This window comes from Cyanistes caeruleus, chromosome 7 (genome assembly GCF_971803275.1).
Source record: "Cyanistes caeruleus chromosome 7, bCyaCae1.hap1.1, whole genome shotgun sequence".
NCBI lineage: Eukaryota > Metazoa > Chordata > Aves > Passeriformes > Paridae > Cyanistes > Cyanistes caeruleus.
In genome coordinates, this window is record NC_141707.1 from 35188413 (window position 1) to 35206879 (window position 18467).

The window sequence follows — 18467 nt, forward strand, 5'->3', positions numbered from 1 at the left end:
TGACTGTCTTGTGAAGTTCCTCTGATGTTCTGGTATCACAAGGAAGCAAGCAGGGTCATGCACTGAAATTTAAAATATAGCAGACAAACATTTTTTTCCAGTTTAAATGACCTTACTGTACATGAAATAAAGGAAAAGGAGGGGGGGAGTGAAAATCCAATCTGTACAATAGCTGCAGTATAACAGTTTTCACCAGGAGAGACACTAATTTGTCTTAAAATTCTAAGAAGCTGGGGAACTTCCAGGGGTCCTTTCAGAACTGTTGATGATGAAGCAAGGACAGATGCCAGGTGATGTTCAGAATCCTTATATGCAGACAGGAACAAGCAATTTTACTTTGATCTTTAAGAAATCAAATCAGTAATGCCCATGAACAAAAGAGACAGGTCAACATAGAAAAATAACTTTCCCTTTTTAAATTGGAAAGCAAACAACAAAATGCTGGGGAGCCATCTCTGAGACAAGACAGAAAGCTGCAATACTGCAAGCACTAGTTTCTCTTCCTGGTGCTATATAGACTGGGTTTTTTTTAAGAAAAAACAAACTAAAACATTTTATGAGGTGGAAATATTACATTTTACTACTAAGTTCTATGTGTGATTGTTTATGGGATCTTTTGGACAATTTTCCGTATTTGTATGCAAAAAGAGCCAAGCTCAGTGCTCCAACTGCAGAAAGAGCAAAAAGCACATAGAGTGCTATTTCTGCATCTTGGGATGTCAAATCCAATCCCAAAAAGCTCACGATGTCAGCTGTTCCTGGAGTGGGGTCTGTTGGTGTCACTGAATGGGAAAAACAATGAGAAAGTGTTAGTGAGAGCCTTGGGGAACCGTTCCATGCAGGTGTGAGTGCTGCTGTTTGCTGCATCCACCAGGCTTTTAACTGTGTTCAGTACTCTGGCAGGAGCTGTAATTCTGGGATCAGGGATTGATACAATTCTAGCTCAGAGTAAAGGCACAGCTGAGGCTGACAGTGCAATTCCTGATAGTATTGGTGATTCTCATTCCCAAATCCCCACATTAACACTGGTTGCTTTTCATTGCACTACTCCAGTTGAGAAGACACAAATAATGATAAAAGAATCACTATTTCCAAAGCCTTACCCAAAACAAAGATTTGTATAAAGTATTCAATTTTTTTTCTAAACAATCTTGTGGGAGTATTGAATGTGTGTGGTTTGGAAAACATCTTTTCAGGTGTGCCCTTCAGAACAGGGCAGTTTTGTTGGAGAAAAGTCTAATGGAATAACTTTTGCTACATTTTTAAGATAGACGTGTGTTGAGGTGCTCTTGCACAAGGTTTAGCTGCTAGTCTGATTTTGCATAGGGAAGTGACATTGACTGAGGTCTTAAAAAATTCCTAATAAATAATAGAATACTTAATACTGAATAAAAATACTTAAAAAAAATAGTGCAGAAAATGGTGGTGTCTCTAAAAACCTTAGACTATGGAATTCTTGGGATTAGGATTAGATGCAAACACACAAGCACCATTTCTGCTGCATCACTTACCTTCTGGCTCCTGTTCCAGACAGGGATGTGGGCCCGTTGCTGGGTCTGGAAAGCCATTGCAGTTTATGATCTGTGAGTAATACTTGGCTGAGGCCTTGGGGCGCCGTGGCAAGGCAGGGTCTGAGAAATTCACATGGTAGAGGCCAAACTTCTCCTCATAACCTGCTGCCCACTCGAGGTTGTCCATCAGTGTCCATGCAGTGTAGCTCCGTAAGTCAACACCGTCGAGTACAATGGCTGCAGGCAGGAGCAGAGAGGAGAGAGAACAGGTCAGTGGTTCTGAATCCCAGAGCAGCCAGAGCAGGAAGGTGCTCCAGAACATCCACACATGGCACACAGTGAGGTTCTTGCCACTTGGGACTCATTGGTTTTGTTCTCCCCATTCCCACCTCTCTCCTGCCTTGACTTGCCTCAGCTGCTTTGAGGTAGCTCAGCTGCCAAGTTACAGCCAACAAGTAGCCAGGGTAGTTCACTCAGTGCCCAGGACTGGACACTGCTTTTCTCTGCTCCAAAAATCAAAGCTTTTGTGCAACAACCAAACGTTTAGGAATAGAGAAGAAAACCCATTAAAATGCAACCCATTGCCTAAACAAGTGTTTGTGGGGCCTTGCTGCTACAAGGCAGTAAATGCCTAAACACCTGGCTGTTCCAGTACATCAGAAAAGCAAACTGAAAAAGCCCTTTCCTGAAGTTGTTTGACCACTGCTGTAACTGAAACCAGGTTGGGGGCTGGGTTTTTAGTGTTGTTTTTAAAAAAGATGCTGTTTTTAGACACAGCAGTAGTCAAGACTAGAAGGAGTTAAGGAGTTCATCAGGTACTAGTACCTTCTTTCATGAGGTGCAGCAAATCAGGGAACCTGCAGGTTACCCCACTAAACCCAGGGTTTGTTCTTCCTTTAGATCTTCTTTCCTGGCACATTTGTGACTATCTGTGGACAGTTTTTGGCACACCCAAAGGCTCTTTGAAATGGATTCAGTAAGCCCATGTAACTGTGTAACTTGCAAGTGTGATGGCAGTAGTCTTTCAGCTCTTTGCAGCCTGCTTTACACACATCAATCTTGTGGTAAAGCCACTGCTGCTCTCTAGAGCTTTGGGTGACCAGATGTCAATAATCACTCTTACCTTTGAGTGCCTCATTAATGTAGGTCCGAAAGTAATGCATTCTCCAAGTGTCATTGAATTGAAAGGCTCCCCTCTCTGAGACCCCATTTTCTGTCACATAAATGGGAGGGTTGTTGTACTCTTCCTTTATCCACTTGAGGATCTTCCTGAATCCAAAGGGTGTCACCTTCAGCCAGAGGGAACCAGAGCTCAGCCAGCTGCGGTCGGTCACTGTGGCTACACCCCTGTGGAGGAGGACACTGCTCAGGGCCAGTCCCAGTGCCAGGCACCTCTCTGCCCAGGGTTGAGGTGCTACTGCTGCTGCTCACAAGCCTAAAAACACTTCTCATGCTTTGAGTTACAGTAACACTCTGTGTAAATCAGCTGTGCCTGACGATGTGATGTTGGTTCCAAATCTTTGTATACTACAACACCATTTCTACTTTTCAAGGCATAATGCAGTGCTTGAGCATGCAAATTTGCCCTTTATATTACATGTAGGAATGTAATGAGCCCACTGTCCTACAGAGTTAAATTATAAGGGGCTGGGATCTAGCAGCAAAGGAAAGTTACAACAATTTCATCTATTCCCTGTGGAAACATTTTGGAAAGGAGACAATTTCACCTCCATGTGTCGTCCCCACCAGTACCTGAATTCTCATTAGAAAAACTAGTAAGCTCCTATTGTTTACTTTTAGAAGTTGAAGAATGAAATTAGCATCTAAATAAAAAGTCTTGACTTAATCTATACTTAACCATGAAGTGATTTAGCTATTTAGACTTTGAACTTACATTTATCCAATGCAGTGAGGGACCTAAACCTGTTTAACAACAAACCAGGGTAACACCTCACAGTTTAAACTGCAGATTGAAGGCAATATGATAAATTATGATAATTTTATGATAAATAAAAACAAAGGAAATATGATAAAAATATTTTTTTATCACCTCATGTCTAAGAGAAAGGCTGTTGCTGGACTTCTGTGAAAATAACAGCACCTCAGGTACTGCTCAGTTATATTATCCCTAGTATTGGTTTATAACAACTTAAAACACCTATCTCACAGCTTTATTTGCTATAATTTTACACTTGTCAGTTAACCCAGGCTCCAGGTGTGCAGATTTTACTTGCACAATAATTTACATTTATCTCTTACCTATCAGAGTCATATGACATAACACCCTTAGGATAGTTTAGGTTGTATGTTAAAACTGTGGTATAATGATTTAGACCAAAGTAGTCATATGTGCCTTTAATTCTTTGTTTTTCACTTTCAGTAAATTCTGGAAGTCTGCAAGAGAAAACAGAGAATACACTTTGCACACACTCCATGCATAATGCTGGGATCCCTGGTACCAGCACCACAAGCACAAGAAGAGAAACTGGGAATGAAAAACAATAAATGTAACTGAGGAGGACCAATGAGTTCAGGATATAGTGTTAAGAAAAGTTAAATGAATTTACCACAGGCATCAGATAAAGTACTGTGGCTAATGCAGGGCAGTTACTGTATCACTGAGCTGACAATTTATTACCCAAAGATGTATTAGCCAATTTAGTTTGCAAGAGGGGTAAAGACAAGGAATAGGCAAAGCCCCCCGCCTAGATTGGAACTAAGTGATCTTTAAGGTCCCTTCCAACACAAACCATTCTGTGATTCTTTGAAAATGTACACTAGAATTTTTCTGTAAGGATACAATAAGCCTTTTTTACAGTAATATTGGAATAGAATCATTGAAATGTATAATTTCTTTAAGAAAAGCATGTTTCAGCACAGCCAGTGAAACAAAAGCAGGTGTGTGCCTGGGCTCTTACCGGGATTTGCTCAGGCCCTGAGCCAGACTGCGTTCCCGAATCCTTCTTTTCATCACTTCATTATAATCACCATTTTTGAAAATAGGGTGAGCAAACCAACCTAGAAAAAACTAAACCAGGAAATAAGGCAGGATAAATTATATATCAAAACATGGGATTTAGCCATTCCTCAGTCCTCTGTGCTGCTTTATAGGTGATACCTAAACTTATAACAGGCACATGGAGATACAAAAGGATGCCCATATAACAGCAGTAAATTTAATAAGCTTTTGTCACTGCAAACATACTTTGTCTCATTTCTGTTGCATTCTTGATCAGCCCCCATAAAGGGATACATTTCCTTGCAGTGATGCCTCTGCCTCACTGTTTTATTTCAGTGAGATGCTGGCCTGTGTCTGGGTACATCCAGCACGGGAAGAGAGGGTGTCACCTGGAGCAGCAGGGGGAGCTGTGACCAGGGGTCTCTGTACCTGCATGAGTCGTGTGGCAGCTTCGATATCTGCCTGGCTGTGTGGGTTACGTGGTTCTGCCCAGTCAGAGTTGATGGTGATGGAGATGAGCCCTCCCTGCTTGGCCCGGTAGGTCTCGTTGTAAAGGTGCCAGGCCTCCGCATGTGCCTTGATCAGGTTGTGTCCCACCACGTAGGGAGCACTTCCCGGCCGAACCGAGACACCTGCGGGGACAGGGACAGCTCAGGCAGTGGAGCAGCACTTCCCAGCCCTCTCATGGCTGCTTCCCAGGTTAACACAACCACATGGCACCCAGAACTGCCCCTGGTAAAGGAATGAACGAGCAACACCTGGCACCCCAAGCCCAGCCTGGAATCAGTGCCAGGCAGAGACAGCTGAAGGAGCAGCTCCCACGGCAAGGCTGTGCGAGCAGGATCCTGCATTGGCCCCTCCTCCCTCGGCAGTGGGACACGGATTGCCAGCCCTAGCAACAGGCTGCTGCTGCCAGTTTGGAAAGCAGAAAGCTGTGTGTTCAGGTCAGCTCACATCCCCTCTCTCTTGGTTCTACCCTACTGCTGAGCTGGGTCTTCTTTCAGCCCTAACTCATCTCCACTGTCCCTGGAGCTGGTCTGGAAATAAGGTCTGTTCCAGGCAACAAGTGTAATCCAGACTTGGAGGTGATAGGAAGAGTGAAAGAAGGACCTGTTTGTTCATCACACCACAGCAATCCAAACGCCCTCTATTCACAGCACACCATTTTCCTTGTTCTGCCTTTGCAAGCCCCAAGGAACTACTCTGCTGCAGTATAAAATAATTGTGCTGACAGTGCCATGAGGGCTCTGAGGTTATGCCCAGCAGTCTTACCTGGTGCAGCTGTGCCAACGCCATAGCCAAGATAGGCAGTATTGTAGGGTTCATTGAGGGTTATCCAAAATTTCACTTTATCCCCCAGCCTCTGGAAAAGGACCTCAGCATATTCCTTAAATCTCTGGACTATAGTATCATTCTCCCACCCACCAAGGTCTTGCAGCGCCTGTGGAAGGTCCCAGTGATAGAGAGTTACCTGTGGGGAAAGACAGGAGGACAACCAGTCACTCTCACAGGAACTCACATTCATTTAAGACCACAAACTATGCTTTGATCTGCAGTTACCTGCTCCTAATGTAGTTTGATGTTGTAGTGATGACTCCTGCACTCAATAAAATACATTTTTGCCAGTTTCTTTAGGGACTGCCTAATGAAGATGAAGCTTCACCTTCTTATGACACCTTTATGAAAAGCTTCACCTTCTTATGACTATGAAAAACCACCTTATGACAGCAAGAACTCCTCAGTGAAGAACTGCTGCACCTGCACTGACTCTCAGGTGAAATACAATCCACCAGAACACCTGTCTGGGCTGGTACAGGGGTATGAGGGCAGCTCAGAGTCACTCAACAGTGCTGAAAGAGCTGATTGATGCAGGGGTGAGGTCACCATCCATAGTATGTGACAAATAACACTGATCAGTGGAGCTTCCTGACTCCCAGAAAAAGAATTAATTACATCCATCTCTAAGAAAGGCAAGAAGGAAGATCCCAGGAACGATGTTAGTCAGTCTCACCCCAGTGTCTGAACCATGCCTGCATAGGTCCTGTGGAATCTATTTCCAAGGTGAAGGGACAAGAAAGCAGTTGGAAACAGCCAGCAGTAAGTTTACCGTGGTCTTTCTGGGTAGTAATTTCAACATACCTCTACATTCCAAGTTCATTTGCTCATGCAATACCCCATGTTTCTTCCCATAATGAATTGAAAAACCATGAAAAACAGTTTCTGTGTGAAGGAGGGTATGGATGGAAACACACACGTTGCTCTGAGCATCAGATCTGGGGGTTGCTATTTTTTAGTTACCTAAAATTTACTGGGTGTAGTTACCTGAGGAACAATGTTGGCTGCCAGAAGGGCATCAATCAGCCTTTCATAGTAGTTCAGTCCCTTTTCATTGATGTACCTGGTGGTCCCATCTGGGAGAACTCGGGACCAGGAGATTGAAAAGCGATAGTGAGACACCTTGAGGCTTTTCAGCATTTCCACGTCCTCCTCAATCCTGTGGTAGCTGTCACAAGCTACATCTCCAGTCGCATCCTTGCCAATTCTCAAGGGAGTGTGGGCATATTTGTCCCAAATGCTAAGTCCTTTCCCATCAGCTCTCCATCCTCCCTCAATCTGTAATTGAAAAGGGGAGAAGAATTATTAGCAAACCCAAATTTAGGTCTTGGCCTAGCAAAAAATTCAGCCTGTTATTCTTTGTGGTGCCACACAATAAATTAACTGTCCACAGATACTTGAGGAGTCCATCTCAGTTTCCTGACCTGGTAAGCTGCAGTTGCTACACTCCAAAGGAAGTTCTTTGGAAACTCTCCATATAAAAATTCATCTTCCTTGGGCAGTGGGATGCCATTATTGCGGATGATTTCTGCATAGTACATAGCAGAGCGCTTCGGTGTTCTCGGCCTGTTGGGGTTGTCAAAATCAATCTGGTGCAATCCAAATCTTGGATCATAACCATCTGCCCATTCAAAGTTATCCATCAGAGACCAAGCATTGTATCCTTTCAGATTAACACCATCTACCTTGTAAGCTGAAAGACCAAGAAAAAAAATGGAGGAGCATCAGCAGCATAATCACGCATTAAATGAACCCTAAGGAATTCACATGCAAGCACATACAGTTTCCTGTTTCATACAGGTGGCACTGGTCAACTAAGGTCATTGATAGAATCTTCATAGTTGGAGGAAACAGAGTACAGCCATGCAAAGGAGATAATAAAAACAAACACTATATTTATATTGTGTTCAGACTATTTAAAGACTGATATCAATCACTTTTAAAAAGTACTCTTCACAGGAGTTAAGTAACCAGAAATCTAGAGAGGAGACACACAACACCAACAGAACAAAAGCAAATTCTGGTACCTTTCAAAGCTTCATCAATGTATGTTTTGTGGTAAAACATCCTGGCATTGTCATCAACATCCGATTTGGCCTTTGTCCCCACGCCATTCTCAATGATATATATTGGGGGGTTTCCATATTCCTCTTTGATCCAGTTCAGTAGCCTCCTCAGACCCCAGGCCACAGGCCGATGGTCAGTGAGAGCTGAGGAAGGCCAGGAGCTGTCAACTGTTAATGAAACTTCCTGGTCATACTCATAAGAGAAGGGCTTCAGACGTGTTGTTGAATGGCTTACAATTTTGGAGGAGTATGTGTTGAAGCAGAAGACATCTGCTGTGCCCCGGATGTATTCGCGCTCCTCCGCTGTGAGAACCGGCAGGCGCGATGACGGCAGGTTCTGGAGCTCACTCCTGTTCCCAACTTTCCACTTCATGACCTCGGGGTAGTCCCCGTTTTTGAAAATCGGGTGTGTGAACCAACCCACCAAAAACTGCAGGTACCTGTCAGCAGCTTCAATGTCCCTGGGGTCACTTGGTGTCTTTGGCTCAGCCCAGGTAATGTAGGGGCACAGGGCAATGACCCCTCCCTGACTCGCTCTGTATTTGTCATCGTAGGTGTGGTAGACCCTGGCATGAGCTTTCAGTAAGATGTGGGCAACCTTGTAGGGAGCAGTGCCAGGGTCCTTTACATTGGGAGGGAACAACCCGGTGCCATAGCCCAGCCAGGCAATGATGTTGGGTTCATTGATTGTAATCCAGAACTTCACCCTGTCCCCAAAGGTCTGGAAACAGAAGTCTGCAAAGCTGTCAAACAGGTCAATCAGCTCGTTGCTCTCCCAGCCACCGATGTCCTGGAGAGCTTGTGGTAGGTCCCAGTGGTAGAGAGTGATAATTGGAGTGATGTTGTTTGCAATCAGTCCATCAATGAGACGGTTGTAGTATTCGACTCCATGGCTGTTGATTGAGTTGTTCCTTCCAGTGGGGAAAATTCGAGGCCAGGACAGTGAAAACCGATAGTTCTTTACCCCTAAGGCTCTCAGCATGTAAATATCTTCCTCCAACCTGTGGTAGCTATCACAAGCTATATCTCCATTATCATTATTGTTTACATTCCCTGGGACATGGGTGAAGTTATCCCATATGCTGGGTCCTTTGCCATCAGCATCCCAACCTCCCTCTATCTGGTAGGCAGAGGAAGACACACCCCAAGTAAAATCCTCTGGGAATGTCCCATAAAAATACATGTCTCTTTCAAAGGCAGTCTGGGATGAAAACTTCTGCCAAACAGCCTTTGTTGCCTTGGAGGGAACTTCTGATGCTGGTAAATTTGGCAGCTTTGATGGCACAGGTTGGTCAAACACCACTGGTGCAGAAGATCTGCCCAAAGTTTGAGATGGAAAACCATTTTTTTCAATGATGCCGGAATAGAAGTAAGCAGATGCTTTCGGAGTCCTTGGTCTGTTGCTGTCTTCAAAGTTGACATGATGCAGCCCAAATTTTAGGCTGTATCCCACTGGGCCTTCAAAGCCATCAAGCAAGGATCGAGCAATGTAGGACCGGACATCAACGGCGTCCAGTTTCACCGCTGCCACGGAAACAACGAGACATTGTTAATTACCCACCTGAACATTTCCTAAACACACCTCAGCACAACAGAAGCATCACAGCCAAGGATATGTGTTACAAGCCAAACACTTACAAATGGTTTTAAAGTCTAGAAAAACTTCCCAAATAATTAAGAGTATCTGTCAGGAAAAGCAGTCAGCACCGTAATAGGAGCTGAAGAAATGCTTAGCGGTAGTAATGTGTGAGAAAAGAAGTACTAGTCAAGAGGTGTCTGAGTACAAGACACTTGTGCCACTGGTGTTCCTTCCCTTGTGTTCTTGTCACAAAATGTTCAAGCAGATTTCATCAATTTAGGTGTATGGTGCACTTTTAGATTTAACACTGTAATTAAACTGAAATATGTCAGGTATTTAGTGCTTGCCTATATTCCTTGAGCACAAGACAGCTTCTTTTAGCAGAACAGTGTACCCAATACCAAGAAGCAAGTCCAGCATCCCTCCTCACATTGCTTACAAAAAAGCACTACATATCTCTTATTCAAAAAAAGTTCACTCCCATGTGCAGTCCATCCTCTTTACTTCTGCTGAGGCATAGCAACACTAAATTGTGTTTTCTGTAGCTCTTCCAACACTTTTAGCAGTATGTTGAGATCTAGGTCAAGTAGATCAAATGATGTATACACTGATCACAAACACATTTAATACAGCATATTTAATGTTTTCCTGACAGTATTGTTTAGTCTATCTAGAGAGCATCAGTCAAATCTCTATTTGAAACCTCAGCTCTCTACATTTGTCCAGAGCTTGCCACTAACACTTATGTCAAAAGACAGACATCTTGCAAAGATACAAGCATAACCTGAACATTCTCAAAATGATTTGAGGTAAAAATTTTTCAGGAGATATTTCCAGTCTGCAGTGGTTACTGCTAGTTAGATCTGATTAATTGGTAAAGGCAGTTCAGCTCAAATTTATGAGAAGTCTACAGGCAAGAGCCTGCAGCCCAATCATCTCCAGGGGAACTGGAGTATATGAACAATGTTCTCACAGAGGGACTGACCTTAGGGTCCAGGCTACATTAATCCATATATAAAAAAATGCATTCCAATATCTAAAGAGAATGGAGAGCTCCATATTGGACACCAGATAGGCTTAAGTATATAAAGTCACACTCATTATCCATACAACAGGCGGCTGACCTCACATCACAGTGCAAGTGGTGACGTAGCAAAGGCAACCACCACGGAAGGGTTAGAATAACCATTTGGCATGATTAAAAAAATAATTTAATTTCTCCATACCTTTCAGGGCCTCATTAATGTACTGGCGGAAATAATCCACGCGCAGAGTATCATTGAGAAGATCCCCGGCGTCTTCTGTCGGCACACCATTCCCTGCTATGTATATTGGGATCTTTGACCCCGTGTATTCCTGGGATACAAACTTCAGCAGCCTTCTTAATCCCCAAGGGACCACATGGATCCAAGAAGAGGCAGCCTGTGGCCAGGAAGGATCTACGTGCAAGGAGAAATTCCCAATGCTCTCATAGCTTGGTGTGCACATCCCGTTAGTGCCGGCACTGACCAGGCGGGAAGTGTAATGGGAAAGGCCAAAGAAATCTGCAGACCCTTTTATCAAGGATTTCTCCTCCTCTGTAAACACAGGCAGCTGCGCAACTGTCATGGAGCACTGCTGGTTCACTTCCTGGATCTGAGCCTTTAGGATATCTGGGTAATCACCATTAACAAATACAGGGTGAGCAAACCAGCCGAGCATGAACTGGAGGTACCTCTCAGATGCCCTCACATCCTCGGAGCTGGTTGGAGTCTTGGGTTCAGCCCAGTCCGAGTTCAGCACCAGCCCCACCTTTCCCAGTTGCTGAGAACGGTACTTGTCATTATACAGGTGCCAGACCTTGGCATGAGCCTTGAGAATTGTGTGAGCAACCTGAGAGCAGAAAGAAGAGGAAAATGTGTCACACTGCATTGCACAAAATCTCTTAAGCATTGGGTTTATTGCCATGTGAAAATGTCCTCTCCATCCAAAAGAAAAGACCTTGACGAAATAAATAATGATAGACAAGGAGTGTAGTAGGATTTGGAAAAGGCAAAAGAATCTGACTACCCATCCACATCAGCTTTCAGAACAGAAAAATAACAACACCTGGCCTCTGTTAACTGACCCATTTTTAACAAGTGTCATAAATCCAGCAACCAAGGAATAGTTGCCTCAGAGGCCACATTAGGTTTGAACATAGTTAAAGAACAGAACCATCATGGAAAACAGCCCAACAAGAGCAGCTGCAGGATATTAATTATTCCTGTACCCCTACCTTGTAAGATGCTGCTCCTGGGTCAGTGATTCCTGGAGGATGCTCTCCAGTGCCGTAGCCAGCATAGCTGATAACCCAGGGCTCATGGAACGTAACCCAGAGCTTGACTCGATCCCCAAACTTGGAAAAGCAGAAGTCTGCATAGCTCACAAAAAGATCTATGATACTTTCATTCTGCCAGCCACCAAGAGCCTGCAGAGCTTGGGGCAGGTCCCAGTGGAACAGAGTCACCATGGGCTCAATATTAGAGTCTAACAAGCGGTCAATTAAGCGGTTGTAATAATCAACTCCCTTGGAATTGATGGTCTTGTTGGTGCCAGCAGGGAAAATTCTAGACCAGGATACAGAAAATTTGTACAGCTGGGGGTGAAGACCCCTAAGCAGGTAAATGTCATAGCTGGTTTTATAGTAGCTGTCACATGCCACGTCTGCTGTTTGATTCATGTGGACATGGGCCCCATGCCCAAACTGGTCCCAGATGCTCTCTCCTTTCCCATCCTCTGCCCAAGCTCCTTCAATGTTAAAGGCACCTGTGGATATGCCCCAGAGGAACCCACTTGGGAAAACATCTTGCAGGAAAGAATCCCTCTCCGATTCAGACTGTTCAGCAAACATTTCACAGACTCTTTGATAGGAGGACTGAGGGGCAAGAACAGCATCTGGGTTTTCCTGTAGAGTATTTGTTTCACTGGAAATGCAATGAATAGAAGTTAAAATCTCCAAGGGGGATGCCAGTGCTATAAAACTTGCAAACACAGAATATGAAGTTTGTTTCCTATACAAGTAACATAAGCCACATATAATTCCTTTGACATCTGATCAATCTAACCCTACTATCTGCCAGCTGGAACATGAAGGTGGAGGGCAGTGGGTAACTGCAGAACAGCTCTTTGCATGTAGAGTCTCATAATTCATTAGTTAGGTCAGAGGTGCAAACAAAATCCTTGCAGTGAGCAGCAATTTGCCATTCTACAACTGCTTCATGAGTTTCCTGCTACTGGAATCCTTAGCATCTCCCTGCACAATGACATCTCCCGTGTTTCCATAAGCTCAATTGGCTTCTCCCCTAGGAAAGCCTCTATTAGATTTGTTTATTTATAACCATTTTGCTCTTGAAAAAAAGCAGAAAGCTTGAAAAATGTACTTTTCACTATTGGATTGAAGGTGCAATTTGGCTAACCAAGGATGAGAGAGTGGAAGAGGATTACATTATAGGATTAGTAGCAGATAGAGGATTGCAAGTAATTGGAAGAGACTGGGCTCAGCAGAAAAAACAGCCCTTTGCAGCCCTTTCAGAAACTAACAGGAGACTTTACCACTAAAATGTCTTGTCTCACCCTGCACATAGTTTTCTAGAGGATACTGTTTTATTACTGTATCTTATTATAGTATTATGGTGTTACAGTATTTTCTATAGTACCTTGAAACATCAGATAAGTAGTCCAAGAACTCGTTAACATCACACCCAATCAGATGTGCTTCTTCTTTATTAATAGCTGAAAACAAACAAATGGTAAGTGATGTAGTCTTAGATGCCATGGCTGCATGACACTACTTGTAACAAACAATTATATTTTGAAAGAAATTTTTCCTAATATCCAACCTAAACCTCCCCTTCCACAATTTGAGGCCAATGAAAAAGATGACAAGATTTGTGAAAGATTTCTTGCTTCCTCTCCCTCAACACTCACCATCCATCTTTAATTTTCCAAGAAAATAAAAAAACTATAGAAAAACATAAAGTTTATTTTATCTCATAGAAGCAGCTTAGATTGGATGATTTTGAATTTCCTTTTTAAGTTACCATGCAGATCTTAACTAAAAAACTCTCCTTCTTCAAACATCACTCACCTGTGACAACGGCAGCTACTGGTTTGAAAGGATGCTCTTCCATGGAAGCACAGCCAAGGACCTTTAGACTAAAAACCAAGATGTCTTTGTCCTTCCAGACACTCTGCAAAGCAGAAATCAGGGAGTAGTATGAAAAGAAGCATCAGCCACCTAGTAAAACAATATCTTGGCATGTTTAGCATTTTACACGAGCAGCTCCTTATCCTGCTACCCAGATGCTGGATGACTCTTTGCCTATGAATTTTAAGAATGCAGTTCACTACCAGAGGTTTAACATAGGTTACAATAGGTACCAGACTACAGCATCACTGATGTTGGTGCTGCCAGGAGATCTAATCCTTTAATGAACTCACCCTCAGTAACATTTCTAGCACTGCCTCTGCTAATGAGGAATGTGAAGTTTTGTAGCACTGCTGTAGAGCTCATGGAAGAGTTTAATATCTTTCAGTACTAAGCTATTGGCCAAACAGCTTATCAAACACTTAGCATGTGAGAGAGAAGGTTTTTCAGTCCCAGACAAAAGAATTCTTCCATTCCAGTTGTTAATGCATCAACAATAAGCATTGACCAAGATGATCCTTTCCAGCATTTTCCAATAACAGTTTTCAAGTCAGAATAACAACAGAGAAATGAGTACATTGCAGCTGCTTCCTAATGTAGCTGCTGCCTGAGCTTTCACAGAAAATCAAAACTGTTTAGACATGCATGACAGCACATGAAATACTGCTCCTATTTATGGTCTGTTATTTGCTGCTATCATTTTAACCCTGTGCATAACAGCAGTTACCTGGAATTTACTCAATTTCTTGTAGAAATCTCTTTCATTTCCACAATGGTACTGAAGGTTAAGAGACACAAAGTCTACTGAATCCTGGAAATAAGAAAAGGAAAATAATCACGCTGGAGAAAAATGGGTTTTTTAGAAGTATTACATTAAGAATACATAAAACTGTGTGAAGTTTCATAAAGACATATTGCTGGATTAAGAAGCCATACAGTTGTTGGGGAGCCCTGGACAATATAGAGAGCACAGACTGGGTATTTTAAGGGAAGATGTGTTTTGCATACCTCCTTTTAAATAAAGTACAAATTAAACAACTAAATTAAATTTTATTATTTTAATATATTTTCATTAATTTTATATTATTAATGTAATTATTAATTATTAATTTAATTATTAAATTATTAATAATTGATAAATAATATCAATTATTAATTTAATTAATTTAGATTATTATATTAATTTTATTAATTTTATTAATTTGATATTAATGATTTACAGGTAATTTCTTAATTTCTGTTTATGATTTATCAGAGAAACCTTTATAACTATGTGGTTCAGGCAGGCCTTATCAATAAACCTTGGCTGAAAGTCCACTTCAGAAATCTTCAATCATTCCATACCACAAGTGTTATCCCACTAGAAGTCATCAACCTCAAGGGAACAGATTGCATTTTCATGCTAAACCAGCTGCTGATGTTGGAAGAAAACTGATAAGCTTTCAGTTTGTTTTTCAGTCCAAGGTTCTCTTCTACTTTAGTTAGCTCACCTCAAACAACTTCTTTGCTCTCCCTACAAACCACACCTTGCTTAAATCCTTGCTATGTCACATTGCTTGACCTGGTTCTAAGTTTTGAAGGATTATGAATACAATGAAAAACCCTGCACTGTCATCTGTGCACTATAACCTGCATCAGCATCCTCTGGGTGAGGACAGCTATGAAGAGGGAATTGGATCTTTAAGAAAGAATGTCATTGCTTTTGTAGAGATTATGTTCTCCTCATGTTGTGCCATCTCTGTGCAACTACACCACTTTTAGCACAGCTCAGTCTGGGTTTTAACATAATCAGCAAATATTTTAAATAGCAGCTAATTAGGATAATGTATCAATATCTTTGGTGGTGCATTAAGTACACCTGCAGAGAAAATGGTAACAGGTACACTTTTTGGAGACACCTTATCATTTAGCAAGTATATTGTTAATATTGCCAATTATGAGAGCAAATTTGTCTCCATGTAGCTTAATCAGTGCCTACCAGCCAAGAAAGGATGCTGAAATAAGTTTTAAATCAGCGGTTTCACATTATCAAACTAATCAAATAATTAAAGCTTATCAAACTGGCTGACCTGCATAAAGCTTATTTAACTTCCAACAAGTAACTTGAACCCATCATAAAAACCAAAGCTAAATCAAGGCAAATTTATATAATTTCGGAAATATTTCCTTAAGGTCTTACCTGAAGAGAAACTGAAAGCAATTCTGATGAAGCACTGTCCAAGATATGATCCATTTCCAAAGCAATGGACAGTTTTCCACCTAGAGAAAGAGGCAGTCTGTTAGTAACATATTAAGGACAAATAAAAATTTCAGTTTACTGCCGTTATTTTAAAACCAGTTTTAAATTGTTGAAGCTGTGGAACACCAGCCACTGCTCCAGGTAGTTGATTTCATAATATTCTGTGATTTCAAGGGAGAACTGAAGAAGGTAGAAATTCAAACGCACCATTCAAGGAGCCTTGTCAATAAAATGTCAGTCCACTCCCTGCATAATTATAACTAATTATAGCTAATATTCATTTTCATGCCTTTGTGATGGTTCTACAATTTTATTATTTTTTAATCCATTCTATGCTGAACATTTCTGAGATGTTGGGGTGGCAGGAACTTGGAAAGACTGGAGATGCAGGAGGGAATCTGGGCAACTTTTAAGGGCTATCGCCAAATAGCGTGAACTGTACAACAAAGTATTCCTAACAAATGCAAGAATTAAAAATTAACAAATTAAAAATTTGGGAAAAGAAATAGTGACTCAGCCAGCTCTACTGGTTGTCTGTCTGTGACAGAAAAATTCCAAGGCCAAAGAAGGCAGACCAAAGGTGGTACCTGCTTGGAAAATCCCAGGTACCCACCATGGAAGAGGTGAAATTCTGTTGCTCTGTGTAACACAGGTAGATTTGGATTTAAGTACTGAAGACCCCAGTGTCTGCAATGAGCAAAGTCAAAGGACATTGCAGACTTCCTCACAGTTATTATTGCACAGGAGAATTCTTGTGCCTTATTTATTCATGGTTTCAGGTACATTTAAGAAAGGTTTTAGTCTTTCCTCTGTGGGTTGGGAAGAAGCACACAAAAATATCTACCTAGAGACTGCATGTAGCAGCTGCCATTTAATACTATCACAAAATATTTGAGTCATATTGGAAAATGCTGCTCTCCTTACCTGCTGGTGAGATTTTCTCATGGAGTGCGGCATAAAATCCTTCATGAGCAGCAGCCACGGCCTGGACTCGTTCCTGGGGCTCACTGTAGGGCAGGCTTTGAAGGACCTCTGGCAGGTCACTGAAGGACAGCCACACATCCACCAGGTCCCCAAAGGTGTGGAAGCTGAACTCTGCGTACTCCACAAAAAGCTCAGAAAAAGCCCTGGCTCTCTTCCCGCCGGCCTGCGCGGCCACCACACCGGGGATGCGGCCGTGGTGCAGAACCAGCACTGTTCTGAGGTTTGCAGCAGCCAGGGCCTCCAGCAGCTGCCGGTAGCACCACACCTGGGCTCTGTCCGCCCTCACGGCGTTCCCCTCGGGAAGAACGCGTGCCCACGGCAGGAGGAGTTTGTAGTGCGTCACCTCGCGCTCGCGCAGCTGGGACAAGTACCGGGGCAGCTCGGAAGCCATGAGATCTGGCTGGCACAGGTAACCCTGTGGTTCAGCCACAGCAGGGCCCTGCTGGTCCTCGGGCAGGACCTGGTCCTGCAGGCCCAACCTCTCTGCCAGTTCATGGGGTAGAGGCCCAGCAATGGTGGAAAAATTCAAAAAATTCTGAGCAAACTCCCCATCTATCCCAAGGCTGAGAGAAGCCAACAGAAAGAAGATGACTGTCTTACAATAAATCAGGTCCATTTCTGAACCTTGCTTCAGAAACAATTATTACACACTACTTATACACCAGTAGAAGTAATATTTAACTGAAATTAATCTGTTCCACAGATAAATGTTCTCTAAAATAGCTGACACTGGAATACCAGACCAGGACTTTCACTCAGTAGATAAACAGACAGATGATCACAAAAACCAGTTTCAATCAGCTGGAGAAAGGTCATGTGAAAATATTTTCTGAGATGCTCATGTTTCCCTTTAGGTTTAAATATCAGTTGACATTTGCTAATACTGCCTCCCATTTAGAGGAAGATGAAATAAGCAGATAAACCTTCCCTCTTCTTTTGGCCTTTTTCAGCCCTCGAAGAATCCCAACACAGCTCTGGATGCAGAAACCAACAAAAGTAATGTTATCTGCATGGCTGGGGCTGGGTCCACACGCTGCTCTCCCAGAAGGGTGGCACATTCAGGTCACCCACCTGAAGGGTGCTGCTGAAGGGCACAGCTAACTTGGCTCTTCTGCATTCCAATACAGCAAAACTGAAGAGCTGAGAACATTTTTAAACCAACTAACATAAAATTCTACATACCTATGAAATGTAGAATGCATGAATGTATAAAATGTTGGGTCTATATCAGAGTTCATTTCCTTTAATAACAAAAATTTTGTCTAAAGTATACCTGCAATCATCTGGGCAAGCTGTTGCTGTCAAGCAATATTATCTTGAAGTTACAGCAGAAGACATTCCTCAACATTACTGTTACTCAAACCTTACCCAGGGATTGTAATAATTTCTTTACTTTGGCCCTATTTGACTCCCAGATGATTTTTTTTTTTTCTGAAGAGCTCGCTATAACATTCTGCTGAGTGCTCTGAACAAGTTCCCTCCACTCTGATGTCTGAATAGCAAGTTTGAACATTAACTTTACAGCACCACCTGGTGCTTACTTTTCAGTAGAGCTGCATTAACTCAGAGAAAACCCCTTTCCTACAGAACTGGAGAAAAAAGAAAAAAATACTTTCTCCTACATGA

General features: G+C 42.5%; 1 protein-coding gene across 1 annotated transcript; it reads right to left on the reverse strand.

The window, feature by feature from the left end:
- Window positions 1-552: 552 nt before the first annotated feature.
- LCT (lactase) lies at window positions 553-17457 on the reverse strand. The gene is made up of 17 exons (XM_023931380.2): window positions 16782-17457; window positions 15798-15877; window positions 14346-14429; window positions 13559-13661; window positions 13128-13203; window positions 11708-12395; window positions 10677-11322; window positions 7833-9395; window positions 7230-7498; window positions 6793-7083; window positions 5743-5941; window positions 4900-5102; window positions 4430-4539; window positions 3771-3905; window positions 2635-2858; window positions 1512-1748; window positions 553-782 (listed from the first exon to the last, which is right to left on the reverse strand). The coding sequence occupies exons 1-17, from the start codon at window positions 17455-17457 to the stop codon at window positions 571-573; spliced, it is 5796 nt and encodes a 1931-aa protein (XP_023787148.2). The 3' UTR covers window positions 553-570.
- Between the last annotated feature and the right edge of the window lie 1010 nt (window positions 17458-18467).

Coding starts and splice junctions, on each gene's coding strand:
- LCT (XM_023931380.2), bottom strand. CDS start 17,457: ATGGACCTGATTTATTGTAAGACAGTCATCTTCTTTCTGTTGGCTTCT. Junction 15,878..16,781: donor TGAGAAAATCTCACCAGCAG/GTAAGGAGAGCA, acceptor CTCTTTCTCTAG/GTGGAAAACTGTCCATTGCT. Junction 7,499..7,832: donor CATTGATGAAGCTTTGAAAG/GTACCAGAATTT, acceptor TTGGTCTTTCAG/CTTACAAGGTAGATGGTGTT.